The sequence below is a fragment of the Nyctibius grandis genome, chromosome 1 (assembly GCF_013368605.1).
Source record: "Nyctibius grandis isolate bNycGra1 chromosome 1, bNycGra1.pri, whole genome shotgun sequence".
Lineage (NCBI taxonomy): Eukaryota > Metazoa > Chordata > Aves > Nyctibiiformes > Nyctibiidae > Nyctibius > Nyctibius grandis.
In genome coordinates, this window is record NC_090658.1 from 70,680,393 (window position 1) to 70,704,400 (window position 24,008).

Sequence of the window (24,008 nt, forward strand, 5' to 3'; positions counted from 1 at the left end):
CTCGCACACAAGCGTTTGTTGCGGCTCCATAGGGACCAGACCTGGGAAATTATCTATGTTAAAGATAACCCAACAGAAGTGCCAATACATAAATTAATTTTTCAAAATCGGATCACTCCCCCATTAGATCCCACTTGGCTGTGCTAATGTTTGTATTAGCACAAAGGAGAAGGCCAAAAGAGGAGACAAGACTGCTCCTCCAAACAGCAGTGCTGGTTCAAAGGCACTTTGCCCAGACCGAAGGGCTTGTCAAGCTACAGCCTTGCTTGTTCTCTGTAATGTTAGGCCGAGATGAGCAAAAAGAGGAAGCCAGAGAGCCAAACCAGACACAGGCCACGCCATGCCCAACAGACCTCTGGATAGGAGCACTGGAGCACTTGTGGCAGCTTCTTCCCACTTATCCAGAAAAGGTGCTTTGATGCTGGGAAATTTTCATGAAGGTTTGTGCTGTGAGGGCTGGGAGGCAGCTTCCCCTGATGCAAAAAGCAAGGAAACAGTGACTCTGCTTCTCCAACAGCAGCAGGGAAGAGAAGAAATCATTGTTTCCTTCATAACGAGGACCTTAATGTTGAATAAGTTGACTCAACTTGATAAGTGAAGTCACCCGGCTGACTGCCAACCAGCAAGGTCAGGGGGATCCAAAAGTGGCCATGGTAGAGAAGTCTGTGACCAAAGTAAAAAATTCAATTATTTCTTTATTTAAATGACCACTAAAAGGGGTATCTTAGAGAGGGAGGGGACTGAGATCTACATCACCTGTCTGCATTAGCTTTTGCTTTTATTTAAGAAGTTACTTTGAAAATTAACATTTAAATGTCAAGGGCCTCTGCATCATTGCATCATTCTGTGTGGCATGAAACTACAGATTTAATACAGATGTAAACAAAAGCAGTTTAAAAAAGAAAAACACAGAAAAAACACACAACTTCTTCTTTTCTTATTATTAACAGAGAAGACCAGGATGAAAAAAAAAGCACTAAAAAGGAAGCCAAACTAATGGTTTTAAATGCTAACTTTCATGATGATGCAATTACCCAAATGTCACTATGTATTTGTCAGGGATTCTGTTAATCACATCTGGAGCTCCTAACATAAGAGATGCTGCGCACATGCTTACAAACAGCTTGCCAACTCATCTGTTCAGGAACAAATTTACAGCAAGAAGTGTTGTGACACAAGTGGAGAAGTGTTCTATTTAAAGTATTTCAGAGTAATTGTTAAAAACAAATCTCAACCAACCCACCACACATCTCAGTTCTATGTTTGCATTCATTCTCCCCAGACAACTTGTAACCTATTTTGCATGTTGAGCAGTTTAATTGGCTTCCTGAATAGAGTTCCCATTAACTGACACTCACTCAGCACGGAAGAGGAAATGCCCAAGTGTAGTTAAGGTCCTGTTACATAGATCAAAGCTCAAAGAAACACCCAGCAATGCTGATGATGGGTAGGAAAATGAGGATCTGTAGCTTCGGCATTTGGAATAATGAGCGATATTGTCTCCTACAATGGCTATTTCATAAACGAGAATAATAATATCCCTCCACCCAGAGGAGGTGATTGCATCAACACTTCTATACAAAATAATATGGCACTGCCTTTTTAATACTATGGGCAAAAGATGTCTACATGGGACAGTCACACGGCATGCATGTACCAATGCAACTTCTCATATACGTATACGTTATGCTAAAATGAGTATTTGGCATGGTCTGACATTTTTCAGTAGCCATACCGTTATACTAATGTAGCAGGTCCTCCATTATGTTTACACTTGTAACAGACAAAGTGTGTGTTAATTACTAAGTCTTAAAATTTCTCTGTGGTTTTTATATCAAGTATTAAATTATTTATGCTTTTATTTTTGACTGAAAAATAGTTTGGATTTTTTCATTTACTCTTCAGCTGAAACTTTAAACATGTGATCAAAATGTTTATGATTGGAAGGGGAAGAAGCAATTACCGCATGGCAAAAATGAAGGCAAAAAGTAAATCTTGCCCTCCATCAGCACGATGGAAGAAGAGGCAACAGGAGGACACAAGAGGTTCTGCTCCATCTCCACATTCTCTGGACTCCACAAGTCCAGAAGGTCCCACCACACTTCAGGCAGATGCCAAACTAGAATAATAAGCTGAGGAAACCAGAAAGTTACAGTGCTCTTGATCTTATAAGGCATCCCCTCTGCTTAACACCGAACAGCCTCACTCCTGGCAGCAACCACACGCACCCAGGCTGCAGCAAGGCCAGTGGTTAAGGGCCACCTCCTCCCGGCAGAAGCAGAGCAGGAGGGTGGTGGGGAGAAGCAGTCCAGCTACCTTCAATCCCCTGCTGTGTTCAAGGACAAAGGCTTCCTAGCAAACCACAAGGCGGGTGCTCTGCAATGCCCTGTCCTGCCGCCTGCCACTATCCCCCTCTTGCCCGCTCCCTTCTGGGCTGGGAAGGAAAGCTTCCCGGCAGGCTGGGTCCAACCCCTGCTACAGCAGGTGGGTGAGGAGCTGCTGCTGGCCTCCCCTCCTCTCCACTGCCCCAGCATTTCACCTCGCATCAGCAGTGCCTTGGACCTGCACCCACCACCCTTGCTACAGCTCTGTTCCTACAAGCAACTTTCACCCTTCTGTTAAACCTAACAGTGTGATTCTTCATATGCGTAAAGTTGCTCAAATGCATCAGTTCATGTGACCGGAGTCATATGCTGTAGTTTTAAGGCACTCTGTCAGATTGCCAAAAAAAAAAAAGAGGAGGTTTTGGCAACATTTGTAACACAAAACACTTCTATAATAACAAAAAACCCTTTCTCAGCCTCAGGCAAGCAGAACTGCTACATGCACAACCTGCTGTGCTCCAGGTGGAAAGCGGAGCATCATCTTTTCAACACGAATATTGAACATAGAGATAAATCCTCTGCTTAAGGAGATTTGATTTTTAAAGATTGTCTGATTGAACCATGTGATTAACACCTTGAAGCCATGTATTTACAGAAGCATTACTGAAAGCAAACAGCCAGAAGCTGACAGAAATGCACTGTTACATCAAAACCATAAAATATAATTTCAACTAAGTTTACCTGTGATTGGCTAGATGCTAAGTTTACATCTACCGAAATAAAAACAGCCACTCCAGAAAAAGTGGTAAAACCCCAGAATTATTACCAGTATATTAAGTGCTATACAAGACAAGTTCTGTGCCAGACACTGCTGTCTGACAGGGAAATACTCAGTGCATTAAGACACCCAGAGAGCTGATTTATGGCTCATTTACATTACAAAGGTTTTCCAGCATAAAGATAATTCTCTCCCAACTCCCAAATTTCTTACCAGCTCTGCTGCTCTCCTTGGGATTTTCCTCCCACACAAATCAACAGGATGAATCCCACAGACCCCAGTGGAATAGCATGAGAGACTTAGAGCATAGCTAACATATATGCTAAAATTTCAGATGACCCTAGGAAACACTCCCTGCTCAGACTACAGAGTAGGACAGAAAAAAAAAAAACACCACAAAGCTACATTTACAACCCACCTCCCCATAATCAGATTGGCAGGAGTGGGGCAGGGTGAGGAGAAATCCCTTCCAAACCCAGTCTGGAAGTTGGATTAATGCTGAGGGCATGAGAGCTCACCAGCCTGGCACCATAGGGAGTCTAATGTCATCAGAAATATCCACACAGCCTCCTACCCTGTCCAAAGCCCCAGGGAAGAAGCTCCATTTCCTAGGGGACGCAGCAGTGGGGAGCCCAAGGCCCACAGGCAAGCAGCACAAACTGCAGAACATGCAACTAATAGTTCAAATACAGTGCAGGCAGATAGTCATCCAGTGTCCCCACACAAGATCCACAGCATTTCTTCTCTTACTGACAGAATTCCCTTAGTTAGCTAAATAACGCTTTCCAATCCCTCAGACCGAGGGGAAGAAACTGCCTCTTTCGAAAAGCACATTCCTGCAGGTATCGTTCATATCTTTCCCTTTACACACGCAGCACTGTTACCAGAAACAGACCATCCCACCGGCCACATCAACAATCCAACATAGCACCGCACATGCCAGAAACATTCCAGCAGACTCTAATGTATCTCACGATGCTGACTCTCCTCCTTCTCAAAATACTGCACACCCTACTCCCGTGTGGTACAAAGCAGAGGAGAGCTGACAAGGACTGCTGCCACAAGGTGGTAAAACAGCTGGGATTTCTCAGAGCACGAGCAAGAGATGATTAACAGCACCACCAAAAAGTCAGTATGATTAGGCGTGTGCCTCCATGTCACTTAAACAAAACTGTGGCTGCTTCTGGAAGCGACCTTTGTGCCACAGCAGCTCCTTGATGGCAGCTCTGCCATTCATAACAGACACGGCAAAACCAGAAGGCTGAATGGGACCACCTCTTTCAGTAGAGCCTTACGCAGCATCGCTTTAAAATTGACCATAGAACCACACATCTGCCAAGTATTAATGCTAAAATTCCACCAACTTTTAAGCTAGGCTTAATTTTAAAACAGTTCACTGGGATTAAGTAGAATTTTATGCAGTAGGTCCGAAGAGAGGACACAACTGTGAGACTGGAGGGACAAGACCATACCTGCAGACACCACAGAAACACACGGTAATTTAAAAAGGTAATTATATCAGTTTCCTACAAACAACAGTAAAGTCTGTATCTCACCTATCCAGAAAGCTATCTTTTGAAGACCCCAAATTTTATAGCCTTTAAGATACAACATCTTTAAATCCCTCCAAGAGCGAGAGGGTAAATGGCACAGCCCACCAGCACCCTCCAGCACATCCCTCGTGCCTGGCATTTGCAGCTGCAGGCCATGGGGAAGGGGAGGAGAGGAAGAAAAAATACATTACAACTATGTTAACAGCAACTCTTATCAAAACTGCACAGACTCCTACATCAAAAGGCCTATCCTGTAACTATTTATGTTCTACAAAGGAGGCTAAATAAGTGGGGTTTTTTGCAGTTTCTTTTTAAATGTGGGTAAGAGACACCCAAAGGTCCCTTTGGGAAAAGCAAATACAAGGTCATTGTATGCTTGCTGCCTAACAAGCCAGCCTTACACATACCTTGCAAGGTGATTAGCGAAAATTCTTAAATTGCTGGTGTGAGACAGCATGTTTAAAGATTAAATAAACAGAAACTCTTTTCTCCGTATATTCTGTGATATAGCCCACAAAGAAATCAAGAACATCATGAAACTCGTCCTTTCTTGTCTTTCCTAAAAAAAAAGCCTCTTTATACAGAGCCCACACTGTTACCCAGTCTCACTTCACATGCAGAGGGAAGTGAACGGGTGAGGAGATGAACCATGCTTCCCGTCTTATGCAAGCTTTGTATCTCCATAAATAGCATTTCTGGTACTGGAAAATTTTGAAAAACCCTGAAGAAAGCCTCAGGGCCCCATTAGATACTTCCACTAATTCTGTTATCCAATAACAGAATTCTTCTTCAATCCTAAATGACTACACAACTCCTGAGGATGAAAGCACTGGAAAGAACCGAGGCTGCAGAAACCACTGCCTTGTTTATGGTTCCCAGAGGAAGCACTCACGTTGGGAACAATTCCGTGATTCACAGGCTAAGTAGAGGATGGTAATTCATGCTCTTCTGATGACTCTCATCCTGCACCACAGAATTACAAGACCGCTAATATAAAAGCCTCAGAGTCCAGAAAGCAACAGCAATGCGAGATGAGGAAACGGTTCCCAAGACAAGCAGCTGTTCAACATAGTTGTCCCCTGTACTGCAAGACTCTTGAGAAAAAGCAGGTTCAATTTTCCCCCCAACTCTCATTCTCCAGGTTTACACCTATGATAAAAAGAAAACTCTTTTTTTATATATATACACAACACCAAGTTTACGAGCAATGAACAACAGCAAGTCTCTCAAGCATCTGAAGGACCTGACCAACCTCCCAAAGCTCTACTCAAAGGCTCCTGGTGCTGCTGTCTCTGAAATTCTAGACATTCTTTAATGTCTGAAAACTACAATGATTGCAAAGCACAGCTGAAATACTAACCTACACAGCAGCAGGCAGAAAGTCTGCTAAAAACATTGAGACCCCTCCATTTTAAGTAACTGGAAGGCAAATCATGATACTGTATGTTTCGGGAAATATTTTATGGCTTCTCTGAGCATCCAACACAACAAACCAACTATCCTGCACATACACTCCTAAATAACACGGCAAATAATTTCCATTGCACCCCATAAATCTGAAGTAGTGGTATCTTTTTCAGCCTTTTCTTCAAAAATAAAATGGCTCAGGCATACATGTTACTGGTGGAAACAATACAAGTAAAACGCAATACTGTTTTCAGATTCAATAGCAGGATTATGAGGTAATGTTTATATGTCTGGAAGCAGAGCTAAGAAATTTCCATTATACAGATGAGCTGAAATGATGTATTATTTCCTAGAGTAATTTAAAAAGATGTAAGCATCTCCAGGATCTTGGCTTGACTATTCTTCACACCCAAGATAACCTCCACAACGGTTTGTTTTAAAAACAATGTGTGGAAACTTTTCCTTCTAAAAGTAAAAAATAAATTATGGGTGCTACAGGAAACCTGAATAAACATCAACACTTTGACTCAGCAGAGCAAGAACAACTGCAAGGAGACAATTGCTGGAGAAATAGTGATCTGAGGAACACCCAACACTGAAGCCTGTTGCGTGGATACAATGAGTCTGGCCAACAAGAAAGCACCTAACAGAAAAACCTATGACAAAGTCTAATGTATAGGAGATGCCCTCAAGAAAGTATGTTTGTGCATATATTCCTTATCTGGGTTTCCCTCCATAGCCACCACCGGTATCCTCCCTTTCCACACATTCCCTCTGTGCTCACTGCATTTTTCTCGTTTCATTATCTTCCTATGTCTTAAGAGCCACAGGAATGAAAAATGTGACCTGTACAAATACTGAATATGGGAATAAAATAGAACAAAGCCAGAAAAATTCCAAATGAGACACTTACAAACCTGTTAGTTTGTAATATGCAAAACACTGACCAAAGGAGTGACCATAGTGCATCAGACCAAGTGTCCGTGCAAGACAACATTTTGCCGCCAGCAGCAGCCAAGAACAAGGAAAGACCACAACAATATGACAAGTATATAGGATTCCTCCTCCAGATACGCTTTCCAGACTCTAGCTGTTAACAGCTCAGCAACTATGTATTAAGGATTCCTACTGTCATGGGTTGTGAATGTTTAAAAGGAAAGCTAAGGTTAGCTTGTAAACAACTAATGTGACTGAAATGCTGTATACCATTTGTTGTATGGTTTGTTTTACTTATTTTTAGGTATTAAAAAAATTAGGAGAAGAAAAAAAGCTGTAAATTAGAACCTGTTAACAAGTAAATGACAACTGTACTAAACACACACATATATATATTTTTAAATCTTGGTTTTAATGTACAAATCAATCTGTATGAATGTAAATTTAGGTATCTAAGCCAAGAATCTAAATTAACTTCAAACATGCTGTGAATTCCTTTATTTCCCTTAATTATTCACATCATAAGGCAACACGAGGTGAACATCATAAGGTTGTACAACTGGCTTCAGGTTCACAGAATCACAGAATCAACCAGGTTGGAAGAGACCTCTGGGATCATCGAGTCCAACCGTTGCCCTGACACCACCATGTCAACTAGACCATGGCACTAAGTGCCATGTCCAGTCTTTTCTTAAACACATCCAGAGATGGTGACTCCACCACCTCCCTGGGCAGCCCATTCCAATGTCTAATGACCTTTCTGAAAAGAAATTCTTCCTAATGTCCAACCTGAACCTCCCCTGGAGAAGCTTGAGGCTGTGTCCTCTTGTCCTGTTGCTAGTTGCCTAGGAGAAGAGGCCAACTCCCACTTCACTACAACCTCCCTTCAGGTAGGTGTAGACTGCAATAAGGTCACCTCTGAGCCTCCTCTTCTCCAGGCTAAACAACCCCAGCTCCCTCAGCTGTTCCTCATAGGTCAGACACTCCAGACCCTTCACCAGCTTGGTCGCCCTCCTCTGGACTCGCTCCAACACCTCAACATCTTTCTTGAAGTGCGGGGCCCAGAACTGGACACAGTATTCAAGGTGCGGCCTCACCAGTGCCGAGTACAGAGGGACGATCACTTCCCTAGACCTGCTGGCTACACTATTCCTAATAGAAGCCAGGATGCCATTGGCCTTCTTGGCCACCTGGGCACACTGCTGGCTCATGTTTAGCCAGCTGTTGATCAGCACCCCCAGGTCTCTTTCCACCGGGCCGCTTTCTACTCTTCCCCCAGCCTGTAGAGCTGCATGGGGTTGTTGTGGCCAAAGTGTAAGACCCGGCACTTGTTCTTGTTGAACCTCATGCCGTTGGTCTCGGCCCATCTATCTAACCTGTCCAGATCCCTCTGTAGGGCCTTCCTACCCTCCAGCAGATCGACACTCCTACCCAGCTTGGTGTCATCCGCAAATTTACTGAGGGTGCATTCAATCCCTACGTCTAGATCATCTATAAAGATATTGAACAGCACCGGCCCCAGAACTGAGCCCTGGGGAACACCGCTAGTGACTGGCCGCCAGTTGGACTTTGCCCCATTCACCACCACTCTCTGGGCTCGGCCATCCAGCCAGTTTTTAACCCATTGAAGAGTCCACCCATCCAAGCCCCGGGCAGACAGTTTGTCTAGGAGGATGCTGTGGGAGACAGTGTCGAATGCCTTACTGAAGTCTAGATAGATTACATCCACGGCCCTGCCCTCATCTACTAAGCGGGTCACTTGGTCATAGAAGGAGACCAGGTTGGTCAAGCAGGGCCTGATGGTTGTTCCTCTGTTGGTTCTGACAGAGTATTAGCGATCTGGAGCTAAAGGGAGTCTCTCCCTACTCAGATGGACTTTGGACAACATCCCAGACATTTATGTAGCTTTTTCAAAGAATGATGGTAAGAAGACCAATGTAAATTCAATAAACACAAAAGCACCCAAATCCCACTGAGAATATTTTCCTTTATACAAGCACTTCATCTTTGACTTCAGAAATCTCGCTCTCAGTGGTGACCAAAAAAAGACACTAAGAACTACAATTCGTAATTCCTGGAAACTATTAAAAAAAACAATCAATGTAAGTATCAGTTTTATGGTTCATCTCTACACAGCATTCTTCAGATTAAGGTCACCACAAATTAGAGACGTAACGATAAATAAAATTAATGTAAAGTATCTTGGTCAACTTGTTGAAAAGTAACAATTTTTTCAAATAAAGCACTGCTTATTTGTTGTTCTCTGCTAAGAAAGTAGTAAAGAGCTACTTGACATATAGGTCATATAAGCATGGAAAATGCTGAGTAACTCACAGTGAGGAAGGTTAAGAGACACAGAAAACTTGAAACTAAAAAAGCTCTTTTTGTGATTCTTTAAGAAAACTACTGAAGCTCTTCCCTTACAATTTCTCATCTCCTAGAGCTTCTTGTCCAAATATATCCAGTATCACACAATAGCACATGCAAAGCAATTCCAGTTTCAAGCTGTACAATCAGCATTCCAGACTACCAATTTATATACAAGGCAATTCGTTCCGCATGACACACGTCACTCATTTTGGTAATTTCTTTCTAAATTAAGTTAAAATTGTAATAGCTATTCGTTTCATGAGGTGAAATACCTCTGAACTTGACCCTAAGCAACGAGCGGGGGAAAACCAAGAGGCTCTCCATTCTGTAAGGAGAGAGGGAAGATAAAGGAAGCCCAGGCAGAGGGAAATGGCAAGTTGTACCAGGGTTCAACGGCACATAATCACAATGAAAAGCACCAAATGTCACAGCACAGTCAGGGACCCAATATACACAGATGTGCCATTGTACATCTATATTACACTGTACCATTTATTTTTGGACTTGCTGGATACTAGGACAGACTTCACAGCAAGAGGAGACAGTTCTTTGCAAAAGCTGGAGTAATATTGGTCCGTTTGGGAGCTAATGACACAGAAGTCAACAGAACAGCCTAAAAACAAGGTCTGAAGAATCAGGCAAGAAAACTTAGCTACACAGCATAGTCTTTAAGTAGGAGTAGCAGTCTTAAGTAAGGACTTATTGCATAAGAGAAATTTATGCTTGCACATTACTCTTATACTTTCACTTCTTGCCTGTTAAACTCCCACGAGCTGTAACATCTTATCTGCAAAAGGAATCCAAATCAGTCTCTAAAAAGTTTTGCAGAGATTTCTATTTTGTTTTAAAAGTTACTTGTTTAATTTATTGCCAATCAAGGCAAAAAATAAGCCCTTTATCACAAAACACAGTGGGTAAAGGAGCATTTGGTAAGAAGCAAAAACGGACGGTGAGGGTTTTATTTCAGCTTCATTTGCCATAGGGAGGGGAAGAGACCTGGGAAAACTGAGGCACTTGGACCATGAAGATCCGCAGTGGAAAGATACAATGGCTGGGTGGCTCTCTTCTGTAGAGAAATGTTAAATATTTTAAAGGATAAATGTTTAAACTAGCTTATTTACAACACTAAATTTGGGGGACAGAGATGCAGACAGTTATTTCATGTTACTCTTGCTCCCTCTCTAGCAGTTCAGGAGCTGGTTTGTCAGCACATAACTACCACTGTGCGAACCACTTCAAACATCTTGGGGTTCTCAAGCTAACCTTTCCAATGATTGCTAGCGTAACCAGTCAGACAGCGAGCACCACCAGAAGCTGTCCAGGAGGGGACAAGATTAACCTAGCCTGAAGGCCAAAAAGCCTCCTTCTGATGGGAAATCAGACACTCTGGGATGCTGGCAGGGCAGCGAGGCCGCTGCTCGTCCCGCTGTTCACGCCCGCATGCTCCCTTGCTCTGCCAACAGAGAACCTGGGTTTCTGTTAGCAAGAGCTGAAGAGAAGGAGCTATCACCTCCCATTTTTCAGTTAATGCCTTTGACCTTGTTAATACCACAATAACCTTTCCCCTCACGTTAAAGAGGGACGTTTTCTTTTAAAGTTTGTGTATTTTCATTAATATAGTCCACAAGGTAGCTATAAAACATTTTATTTCATCAGCAATGAATATATATGTTTTCTCCTTTCTAACCAGGATATAAGCAGGATCCTTCTTCTCAGCTGTGGGTGGAGCAGAGCCCTTTTCCCCACCTTCCTGGCATGGAGTTCAGTTTTCCCTCCTGCTGGCAAAAAGTCTAACTCGTTTCCCATTCTCTTCCTTGGTAAGCAGCAGAGTCTCCTCCCATGAACATCTGATCGTAGGCAAAAATAACAAGATTCAGATAGGGAGAGGGGAGAGTCCTTGTCTCATAAGAATGTTTACTATACAGAAACTTAGATTTTGTAAACACTATTATTATCTTAGGCTCACAAAATGTAACAGTAATAAGAGGTAAGGGGGGGGAACAGTAATGGAAGTAGAAGGGCACATGTGTTGGGGAATCAGCTGAGGTTGCTCTTGGCTTGATAAATATGAGTCCAAGCTGGCAGGAGAAGCAGGGTGTTTGAAGTAGCACACAAAAGATGAGGACCAAAACTTACTAAACTTGGGTGCTTAAATTTAAGGACAGAACAGCTATCCACAAAACAATAAAAACTAACAGCAACATCAAAGCACACACCTGATTAAATTATCACCATGTCCCCATATTGGGCACCTGTCTTCATTTAGCCCACACCTGGGGCTAAACAGTAGCAGTTTTTCCTCTGACCCAATGTCCCTTCCCCAAATGAGGAAGGGAATTGGGAAAAAAGAGAGGGAGACTCGTGGGATGAAGTTAACCAGATTTAACGAAATGAAGAAATCAATATAAATGACAACACAAACCAGACAATAGTATACTCATCCACAGATCACTGGCAAGTTGCTCCAGGAATCACAGCAAGGAAGAGGGAGGAGAGGCAAGGAGAGCAAGAAAAACCCCCACCTCTTCCCAGCAAACTCTCTCTTTTATAGTGAGCTTGATGTCAATGATATAGAATACACCTGTGGGTCAGCCTGGGTCAGCTGCCCCAGATTTAACTGCTGAGGGCCTTGATCACCATGTCTGGCCACAAACTGAAACCAAATCCCAGTGAAACCAGGACAGCACCTAAACTGGGAACTTCTGTCTACATCAAGTCAAAAGCTACATTTTAAAAAGTTTTAAAAAACAGGTAGGGACATTGTTAGAACTACCTTCGTACTAAAGGCAATATAAGCTACCTATTATTTTCAGGTACTCATATGACATTTATATGGGTCATCATGTAAAGCATTCAAACGAATCATTCATCTGCAAGATGCTTGGACACCTGTTTACTAGAGGAAGCATGCTAGACTAAAACCAAGGACATGTAAATTCAGTTCTGCTTCTGCCCCTGACTGCACACACAGACAATGTTCGTGAAGGTATGCTGGGCATACCACCTTCTGACCCGCTTCAGCTTCTATTAAAACATGACTTGAGGAACTGCAAGAACATTCTTGTAGAAATCATGCACAGGTTTACTTAGAATGGGAACTTCATTTAAGCGCCTGCAAGCTACTTAAAGAAAAAAGATGCAAGCCAGGAGGGAAAGAGACAGATGACCTCCCCAAAGTTACATAGCAGGTAAGTGCTAGAACTCAGAATTGATTTCAGGTCCTTTTCACCCTTGCCTAATGTCCTGTGCCCATACAAGACACACTGCCCCTGTGAATTTTAAAATATAATAGCCACAGATGACACAGGAAAGCTGCAAAATAGATTAAATAAAATGTCAAGGACCTTGCTGAAATCCTCTTGTGGCTTTCCATTTTGTTTAGCAGACAGCATTTAGAAAGGACTCAGAACATTCTCTTCAATACTAAAGCATCTTACTCAGACATCTCTCTCAAAGCCTCAGTCTTCCTTAACAATAAATTACTTGTTCCTTAGTACAATCTCTTTAGCTACTGCTACTTTATCCTACTTGATACCTCCTCTGCTATAGGTGCATTGTTTATTTCCCCTTCTCAAAATCCAAAATGGCAACATTCCTTTCTGTCAACATAATTGCATTTCTCCTTCATCACAAAACTTCCTCAAGTCTTCAGCCACCACTACATACCACCTGAACAGCCACAAAGAAGTGTTGCAGCTTTTCCCCACACTACTACTTCTAAGTGGTGCGATAGGCATGTCTCTAGATGTCTGTAATGCACTAAGGCTAGTGTTTTAGTGCAGTTTCAATACTAGTAATTTAGTACAGAGTGGAGAGAGCATACGCTTTTCCTCTTCAACAATGCAGAAAGTATCTTTGAGTCAAAGATGTTTTTTATACTGATGTCTCCTCCTCCTACCCTCCCAAGAGTATATGAGCTTTGGTTCTTCTTGTACAATAGAGCTCAGAGATGATTACAGACTTGCTAAATTAGCAAAGACAACTTATTAGGAAATCAACGTCACTTCTTTCTTAAAAAATCATCAATCATGAAATCCAAATCATAAAAATGATTGACTGAAAAAACATTGCTTTTATTTATAAAGATGACACACTCTAGGCAGCTTAACCTATCAGCATACAACTACCCCATCCTAGCTGATCTTATCCTATGAAATAATACTACTTAGTCTGTGCTTTATTTGAAATCAGATAAGCTTTATGTTTAGACATATTTATGTTTTAGATGTGCATGTTTTTATAAACACTCTTCAGGAACTGGATGCTGGAAGCTCAAATGCAGTGCAATTTCCAATTGAGTACCCAAGAACAGTTCTGTGCTACAAATAACAATTACAATTCAAGTTTACCTCCACTACCCAAAAGGAAAAAAATCACCACTCCAACATTAGGGACACAGCAAGGAAAGCACTTTCTGGATACATAACACAGCATGGGTTTCATTGTTATAGATATTTGAAAAATTGTAAAGCCTTGTGAAAAAGACAGAATGAGGAGTTCCGTATTTTAATCAACACTGAAATAAACTCTGTAACCTTACCGAGCAAAATAGCCTTGTCTTCGTTCCTTCTTCTCTTCCTTGGTCTCCATTATGTACAGTCAAATGGTCAAGGTGAGAAGCCAAGCGTGATACTCTTTTCCCCTCAGTACATCATATCCAGGCAGAGTCCCCTGTATATAACATTTAAAAACAGGAAGTCCATAAATCAACATGTCAACAACACCTACAAAAACCAACAGGGTTGTGGAAATGCAACTGACCCATCAACAAAGCAAAGTAAAACTTTAACCAGTCAATGCTTGCCATGCAATATCCACTTAGTATACAATGAGACAAAAAACAATAAATGCACTCAGGCTAGTTTTTCCAGCAGAGGAAGAGAGATACTGCAAAGCCAGAAACCCAAAGAGCAGTAGCAAGTTTTAAAACCCTGGAAGGATTAAAATATTTTGCAAGCTGTTAAATAGTTTATACCAAAACATTTTCCTGGTTTCATGTGTTTTATAGAGAGGAAGATCAAGAGAAACTTTGCAAATATCCAGTACAAATGGTATAACCAGAAAGACACAATGTTACAAAAACTCTGTAAAATAGGGAGAAATAAGAAAGTTTTAAAAGAATGTAAGGAAGAGTGATCTACATTCTTTACACAGGTCTGACTGTTGTGAACAATACACAAGTTCAAACAAGTATACACGGAGAAACACAACGGACCTCCTGCTCTCCAGATGAATTGCAGTCACCTTGAGACAGACAGGATTAGGGAAGGTTTTCCAATAAGTTTTGTGGTTGTTTTTTTTTTTTTTAAAAAAAAAAAAAAAAAAGAGACCAGTAACACTGGCTTTTGACACAGAAATCACCACCTCTTTGCAGCATGCCGTACCTAGAGTTGGGAATTTCAGAACTGCTTGGTAATTACTGCAATTAATGATAAGCCACATCAAATGCTGCCCAAGGAGCCTGCCAAGATGTTTTATCCTCTTCCCCTGTCCAACACACATTCAACCTACTCCGATGGCTTGTGCACATGTACAAAATAAGCTAACTTCTTAAGAGTTCTTTATCAGTATTCCAGATTAAAGTTCAAACCAGAAGTTACTACTAAACATTTTAGTCTAATGGGCTGTATACCAAAGAAATGGAAGCCACATAAATTATGATTCGTAGCAAAAGAAGAAAAACTCCTCTGGGACCTAATCAGTTCCTGTTATTTTCCCCTGCATTAAAAGATCATGAGCTACAAACTGCCAGATGTCAACAAAAGCGATAACGTAGCAAAACCAGACTAATCTACTTGAAAAGCCCAAGAACGTATCATGCTAGAATATATCAGAAATACTTGCCATAATTTTCTCTCCATCAGTCCACAGCAATTAAAGTCCATTGCTTCAAAATGCACTTTTTCTTAGTCATTAATTTTGAATGCATCCAGTGCATCAAAAGAATCTAGTCTCTCTGAACTTATGCATCAGGTAGAGTCTTACAGTAATGGCCACTCCTTAAATGGCAGATTTGCCTATGACATCTTTGGTTTTACAAAGAGACTACTACTTTATCTCTGCAAGTTAATGCATGTCACAGTCTTCAGCAGGACACAGAAACCTACATGATAGTAGCATAGGAATAGCATCAAAACAAACTGTCCTGCTCAGATGTCCAGTCTGTATGAAGATATCACATACTTCCCGAGAATTTCGATGCATCCATATCTTCCCTGTTGGGGCAGGTCCTTAGATCTCCAGGGATCAAAAACAGTGGCTTTGTTAGCACTGCACTTAGAGTTACAATAAATCTTTCAAAGCATACAACTACCACCTCTATAGCAAACTACAAAGAATTCAAAGAAAGAGGAACCACCCTTTCCCCTTTGCCTTCAGTACACTCTGTGATGTGTGCATGAGGGCACTGACAGGCCCGAGTTGAGTCTCATGTTGACACCAAAAACTATCAAATAACCACAAAGCACCGAGATAATATCAAACTCATGACCACAAGGACAGTGGGACCCATGGGAATGAGAAGAGGGAAGTGGGGAGAGCACCTCTCACCTCACTGAAACATGATCAGCTAGGATGAATGGAGATCTGTCCTCGGGGCCTCACCCAGTGCAAGAGTCAGCGGCACACTCCTTCCATTCATTCTCTTCCTCTCCCATGATCTACTGACCGCACCCAGGGGAATACCAGCCCTGCTCCAGCGCAGTGCTGGCAGATGGAGTGCCCCTGCCCAGGGAGCCAGGAGGAGAAAACCCTGCCTGCCCACAGCCCTGTGCTGCCCAGTGCCCGAGCAGCCACCTCCTGCTTTGGCAAAAGGGACACGAAGAGGTAGCAGCTTAAGCCTAGACCTACCCACAGATGCTGCAGGAGGTGCCAGCACCAAACCAGTGTGGCATTGCTCAGCTCGACAAGTGTAAGGTTTGCAGTTTGCTTTCACCAACACTAAACAAAGCTAGCACAAAAACGCAGGTATGGAGCCTGTTCTTCCCACATCAACTAAATACAACTCCAAGTCCTTTCACACGGTGAGGGGGAACAAATCAAGAACTTAAAAAAAATTATATTCAGAACAGATGGGTACTCAGAAAACTGGAATGTTATCCATAGACCAAAAGTGAAAAAGGCATTCAGATGATTATTTTTTTTTCTTTTGCTGATAAAAAACACACAGGGATCTCATATCCAGGCACCAGTTAATGAAAATTTTCACAATAAAATAATTTAACATCAGGTCCCACTCTGTTGACTTAAAACTTATTTAGCTCACCACCTCAGAACAAACAACGTTAGTGTTCTAGGAAGACATATTTAAGGCTAAAAATGATACTTTGAAAATATAACACTAAGAAAAGCGAACTGATTAGGGAGTGCAGACTTCATAACCTCTGAGTTTACTCTTGTTGTTGCGAATTTTTCATGTACTGGCTGACTTAAAGGAAAAAAAAAGCCTGAAAGCTAGGAGGACCACAGCGTAACCTGCAGCAATTGCTACTGAAAACTAGTATTTCTCAAAGGTCCTTTTCAATTTTTAGTTCTTTAAACAGTAACAGTACAAAAGCCATATTTACTTTATAGGCTGTCACTGATGTTTTAAAGTTATATCAAAAAAAGCAAACCTACTCCACACTTCCCTCCTACCTGTCCTTTGATACCTCCCAAGAAAGAAATCTCAGGTACTCTTTATTAATATTAACTGCTTAAAATTTTACTAAGGATATATGATTAAAATTAATCTAGGTTTCCTGGTACCTCCTTTCTGGCAGAGACGAAGACTGAATAAGGCAGACTATTAAAAATGTACATATTTGGGGGATATTTATATGGTTGGAGACAGACATCTTACTCACATATCATAAGTACAGTCCAAACTCAAATGATGACAAAGCTGATTTTTTAGAAATTTCAGACTCAGTTTAACCTTTTCTACACTGAAACTGAAATAGACAGTGAAAAGCTTGTATTACTTGTCTACAGCAATGCTAATTCTTTTATTAGATAATTTCAAGAGGAAAGATAGTCCTGATGAACAACAACGTATTTAATTAAGTATCCTGTTAAAAATTTGCCACTCTCCAAATTTAGCCAATGTCAGTACCTGATAATGATATGAAGAGAAGAACAAAATACATAAAAATATACCATACTTTCTGCTGTTAGTCCTATTGCTCTGGATTTTTTTCATTTATATTAGCATAATTTTTGGATACTTGCTTTGTCTGTTTAGGCTTGCTGCCATGGAGTTTTGGGAATGCTACTGGGAGTTTGTAATGAGAGTGGGAATGCTCCAACAAGGCCACAAAACAAAACAAACAAATTTAAAAAAAAAAAAAAAATATCACAGGAACAGACTGAACTCCTGACTGTGGATACCCACACCACTGCAGCTGCCACCACCCTCCCAAGACCTCCAGAAATGCTGCTTCCAGCTCCTGCTGCCCACTCTGCCACCTGGCACTGCAGGACAGCAGCCTCCTGTCATGGTACTTTCAAAGCACCAGAAGAGGAAGATGCTCTAAGTGAGAGGACAAAGGGGAAGGGAACTGTATTTTTGAGGGGAACATTAGAAATAAATAAATATGTGAACCTTAAGTCCTCTAAAGACTTCGATAAATTTATAATTTTTTTCTAATTATTTTTCCTCTCTTTTCCCTCCCTTCTCAGGCATGAAGAATAATATACTTCGCTACTTGTGGTTTAAGTAGTTTACATTTTCATGAGACAACAAAAGGACCTGCTTGCTGCACTCAGGGGTAAGCACCCAGAAATCTTGTTTGCTGGCTCTAAAGCATCAACGATCAATCCTCCAATTGTGAGCATTACTTTCCAAAACTATGCACATGAACAACAGCACATCCAACAGCACTAGTAATGCAGAAGCCAATTAAGTATCTGATTATTTTTAGAACATTCAATGGACTTGATAGCTTGTCTCTGGCCATCTGTGCCCACTGCAAGTTCTGGAAAGACACACAGAGAAAAAAAAACATTCAAGATCATGCAATTCTCTAGATATATTTTCACAACCCTGTAGAGTCAGTATCTCTCAGTCTTTCATGAGGCAAGAAAATACTGTAATTCCTACTTTGCAAATGGAGAACTGAACTACTTGAAGTACCTCCTCCACACGCTCAAATGAGAGCAGAAGAGCAACATGTGCAAGTATCCTCCCACTAGCTTTAATCCAAGCAGCCTCAACAACCAGCAGCAACGAGAACAAGGGAGGAGACTACTTTGACAAGGAGCCAGTTGTTATTTTCTGTGTAAAATTCAAACTGACAATCTTTGGAGACCCATAGTACAGTTTCACCTTTATTTGGCTCTGGAGGCATACACATAGGAATTAAAGCTCCAATCCACAAAAGGAAATAAAAAGCCTAACTCCTCTGAGGATCTAGATTTAAATGGTGCTCTCAGCTCCTTCAGAAAATATGTAAATAGCAACAAATTGACTTTAGGGAAACCGAGTCAACATAGTATCCTGTACCTTAGCAGGGGCCCCACATGGCAAGCAATGGTGGCAGCGATCGTACTGTGAAAAGCGAACAGGGGAGGTGAGAGGCCTAAGTACCAGTTTTCCACAGTCAGGAAGACGGAGCAGATTAAGGCAGAAGGCTCCCAGCGAGACCGCCAAGCAGACATGGTCACTCCAAGGATATAACAGGGAGACCCCACTGTGCCGGGGGAACAGGATGCTGCCCAGACACACCACAGAGCTCTCACCTGCTCTCTGGTGCAAGATCCCACACATCAGTTTTTTTATTTTTGCTTCTCTATTTTACCTCTGCCCCTGGGACTACAAACAAATGCTGTACGCATCTGCTCATACCCCTGCATGCTTCCTTACTATCACCTGCTGCAATACGAACATTAAAATACTGCCACCGGTCATTTTCGGACATGAAATTTGGACATTACTAACGATCTGCTTAGGTCTGCAACTCTGCAGTAGAGTGTCTTCTTAAGAATAACAGGTCTTCTGGGTCCATGTGCCAATTCTGACCCCTAAAAAAATGCACCATGAAAGGTGACAACGATTACACCACCAAGTCAATATTAAGACAAAAAAAGGAAAGATACGTATGTAGTACTTCAAAAGCAATATTAAAAAACGTCTATCAAGCTGGCAGAATAAGAAATTGTAGAACACATCACAGCTAGAGGGGAAGCATTTTGAGTGTATTAGATCTGAAACTGAACGCTTGGGGGTTCCTATCTGAGCCTCTGGTGAGCCCAAAGCTGTTTCCAGGGCACTGTGCAGATGTAAACAGATACAAACACACACCAACTCTGGGCTGCAGCATAGGGTCACACACAACACCTTTAAGCGTACGGCAACAGAAACAGGTTAACATGGAAGAGGAGATGTGTTATAATTTGCTACTGGGTCATATAAATGCATATGATTAAGCTTCACAAGCCCAAGCACTAATAGCAACTCCAGCATTCATTTCAACAGACATCCCATTTTTAAAAACAGGTAGGTGAAAGCACATTAGCATTATGAGAAATGCTAAAATTTGCAGTATTTCATTAATGCCTTACTGACTGAACTAACCAGGTTGAGTTTTACTGCTTTCATATTCTGCTGTGTATTTCATTCGGTGTAGTAGTAAAGATAAAAGTTTCAGAATAAACACTACAGCATCTCAAGATGAAAGGTAACAGAAGTGCACGGCCAGCAAAGAAGAGAATAAGCCACAACTTTTTTAGTCTTTTCTTCAGGCAGAATGACCTCGCTACAAATGAGATTGGAAGCTTTCAGGAAAGCACTAGCACAAGCCAATAAAACAGCACAGACTAATTACGTTAAGTTAGATTCAGCAGAATGGAAAAAAGATAGTTTATTCTAAAAGTATCTTAAGATAAATATGGAATTATTTTAATACAATTATATAGTTACATTATAATTACCATGTAAAGTATAATGTTAAAACATTAATAAGCTCTATAAAGAAGTTCCAGCCCATTAGACATAACTGAAGGGTGCTAAACTATCCTAGGAGAGCTCCTCCACCTCGGTGAAGTTGAAGCTGATGACTCAACCCTTGCTTAGGTGAATAACCCTTATTTACGCCTACAACTCCACTGACCTTTAAAGTTTTAAGTCTGCAAGGTTTCTTGTAACACTCTTAAAATCCCCAAATAATTAAAATGCAAAAATTAAGAGACTCAAAATAAATTTGTATGCAGAAGTGATTTCTGGGCTGCTTGTTCAGATTAAATGCAGATCAGTACCACAATTTCTCTGTCTCCAAATGGAGAGAAAGAGAGATTCCATGTGGCTATGGCACCCTGTGGACTCTCAAGGACAGTGAAAATAAGATCTGGAGATAAGACAAGCAAAGGAAACAAACACCCTTGCTCTTGTGGAACTGGCGGCAATGTTTAGGTTATTATCCCCACTCCAGAGGTGTAGTAAACTGATGGTTCAAGCATTTTCGTTCCCTACTAATGCAGCAAGAACAAGCTAAGCTTAGATCACCTTCAACTCATCAACTGGATCTGCAACAGCCTGTCCACACCAACAAAGTTCAAGAAAAATAAATGAGAATCAATGTAACAGAAACATTTCTGATTCAGAAACAGAGCAATAACAAAAGCTGATTCAGCTCCAATGGACTCCCTAGCCGAATTATTTCTACCTTGCTTGGGAGGAGACTTTTACGCACTAACTCAGGCTGTCATGTTGCACACAGAATAAGGGGAAGCAAAAGAGCTACCAGAAATTCCATACCACCAGTGACGGATGTCAAGAGAGAAAAACATTCAGATTTAATCTTCCCTCGTTGGCAGCTGAACATCACCAGATGCATTTTCCATAAGGAACAATGTATTTTACTGTGTAAATCAGCTGCAGTTGCTAGACAGAAACCAGTTACAAAACACAGTGTAAACTATTAACAGGTAGGGTACTACGCCACACCAAATGTAAAGGTGTAGTGCTGTTTGAAATCAGGCCACTTGGGAAGATTTTCATTTTTAAATCAACAAGAACATTGCTGCACAAGTTTTAAAAGAATTAACACCTTCATTTTCTTGTATCCCCTGTTTTAACTCACCCCGGCTCCAATAAGCATCAAGCCCAAGCCTTCTGAACCCCGCAGCCTCTCAAGCTCACATTGTATATGTATACACAGAATGTGGAGTCTAAATGCCAAATCCTGCATCTCTACGGACTATTGACAGAAAACACTGGCCTCTTCCTACCAAATACTGTAACAAAAGGTACAGGGCAGCAGAAAGACATCAGCATTTGGCTAAACAGAATGAATCCTGTAGTCACCGAAATAAAGAAAACCTCATACATGGAAACAATACAAACACCCAAGAATTTGCAGGGTGCTGGTTCAAGTTAATTGAGGTTCCAGTAAATTTTAGCTACTTGACTGAACAAGCTAAGCCTTTCAAACTTTCCTTATCAAGAACATTGCTTTCATTTTATAGATGAGAGACAGATCCAGAAGGACCTTGTCGTCATTCTGCAAAGTTATCACAAAACCACAGATCTTGTAACTGCAAGGCAAATGGCTCACCCTTCGTGCCTTTCTTTCCTGGGACACCTGCTGAATGAAATCAAGTCTGTGCTTACGCCATGTACTAAGGCATTTCTTTTGCAGTTTATGTTGCATTTCTGAGTCAGATCCTAAACTGATGTACAGCATCATAGTTCCACCACCACAGAACAAAATGCAGCTCTCCATACCCAGAGAGGATAAGACAGATGACACCGTTCTCTTACCTCTCCCTGGAGCACGAAGGCACACACACAAAGGACTTTTACGTAGGTGCTTCACAGCGTTCAACTAGAACACCAAGTACTTGCAGTTTTCTAAAAAATAAGATTTGGTGAACATTCAACACATCAACTAGCACTTAAGACAATCCCCTTAGGATTACCTTGCTCATTTGGCAGTTGACACCAGCATGTTCCTTGTTCGTAACAACAGCTAGTTTCATGATCTGTTTATAAACATTTCAAAGAAAGCCTGCACATCTGTTTTGACAAGGTCAAAACACATGCATACAGATAACCACATCACTCTCTGAGCCAATGAGTTACGGGTTCTCTACCAGGTTTTTAAGGGACATGACCAAGTCCTCCCTAGATTCCCCTCTCTGAACCAAGCAAAGGGACAGAAGCAGCAAACAAAGTGACTCCATCCTCACCACTCCTATGCAGTAAGGTGTTACAAGAGCAAGTCAGGTAGCAAACAAAATCAGCTGACTGCCTGGTGCCAGCTCCATGTCAGGTGAGCAACCAGAAGAACTGTCCGATGTCCCATACACAGAATGCCATTAGGGGCCATTGGAACCACAGTGTCACATATCCCAGACCCAGCCATACACCAGAGTTGTTCCTATGAATTAGCTTACACAGGGCTCGAGCAGGATCTGCACTGGCAAAACAGCAGCAACACTGCAGACAGATGCACAGCAAAAGCCCTTTGGTGATCAAGGGGACCTTGGCCAGCCAAAGTGCCAAGCCAAAGAAACTGGGCTTTCACTCACCTCTCTGAGGACATTAAAACACATCCACACAGCAAGCAGCTGCCAGTTTGAAGTATTACTGCCCTTTGCCTTCCTCCCTTTCACCTACTTCAGCTGTTTGCTACCACTCCTCCACCCAAAATTACCACACAAATTACCTGCAGCAGAGTCAGCAGAAGCAGCTCTGTATCTGCAGTTCAGTTTATATCCTGCCATGCCAGCTCACATCCACTTCCAGCAGGCTTTGCTGCACCCAAATGAACTGCAAGCACATCCTAACTCCTGCCACAGAAGGCAGACCTGCAGCAGAAAGCTTGGGCAGATAACCATCGACATAACTCCTTGACCAGTGACTTTGTTGGGTCCGCCTCAGCAACCGCACGCTTCGGAAGATGAGTGCTGCCGAGACGCACGGCCAGCATTCATGAGATGAGAAACAGACTGCGAAAAACAAATGCATGTCCTCAGCTTCACAGCAAACTTGCTCCCTTGCTTCTCAGCTCTTTTCTCACCAACCCAGTAAAGGCATTTATACCAACGGTAAATAAAGTAGAGGTAGAGCAGAAAGAGACAGCTGTTTGAAGAGTCACTTAAACCACAAAGATGCGGCTTGATGCTTGGCACAAATACCTGTACCATAAATCACAGGTACCATCAATCACCTTCTACTTACAACTGGCTTAGGTACCAAAATGCGTAAGCATAAAGTTAGGTTTATATTTGTAAATATTCCCATTGTGCTCAACAAGACTTGGTTAACATGTTCTCAATGCTTTACAGAATAAGGCCAGGCAACAAGAAAGTGTTAAAATACGAATAAACCCATCAATGTAACAGGAAGTGTTAGAACTGGTCACTGGTTTTGGGGTCAAGTACATTTCCAACAATATTCACAATCATGCTGTTAAAATTATTGGAAGCTTTTCTTTAGAAGATACCCATCATTTTCAAGTTTTTAGAAAAAGACCCCCAAATTAACAGCCCACTGACACTACACTGTGAAAGATGAACATTTAAATACTTCCTCACTTCAAAAAGCAACTCAAGACACAAGAGCTACTTGAAGAGAAAATGATAATTTTAAAGTTTCAGCTCAACATCCCTTTTTTCAAGCGACCCTGACTCAGGCAAATTCCAGGCCATGGCTTTTTCTCT

At 41.6% G+C, this 24,008-nt stretch overlaps 1 protein-coding gene across 5 annotated transcripts in view; it reads right to left on the bottom strand.

Annotated features, from left to right (window-relative positions):
- NCOA7 (nuclear receptor coactivator 7) overlaps positions 1-24,008 on the bottom strand; it is a 99,697-nt gene that overhangs the window by 59,514 nt on the left and 16,175 nt on the right. For all 5 annotated transcript variants that reach the window (XM_068406876.1, XM_068406891.1, XM_068406919.1 and 2 more), the window contains one exon: positions 13,909-14,039. In XM_068406876.1, the coding sequence (XP_068262977.1) occupies positions 13,909-13,958 (50 nt within the window). In that variant the 5' untranslated portion in view covers positions 13,959-14,039. The remainder of the gene's footprint in view (positions 1-13,908; positions 14,040-24,008) is intronic.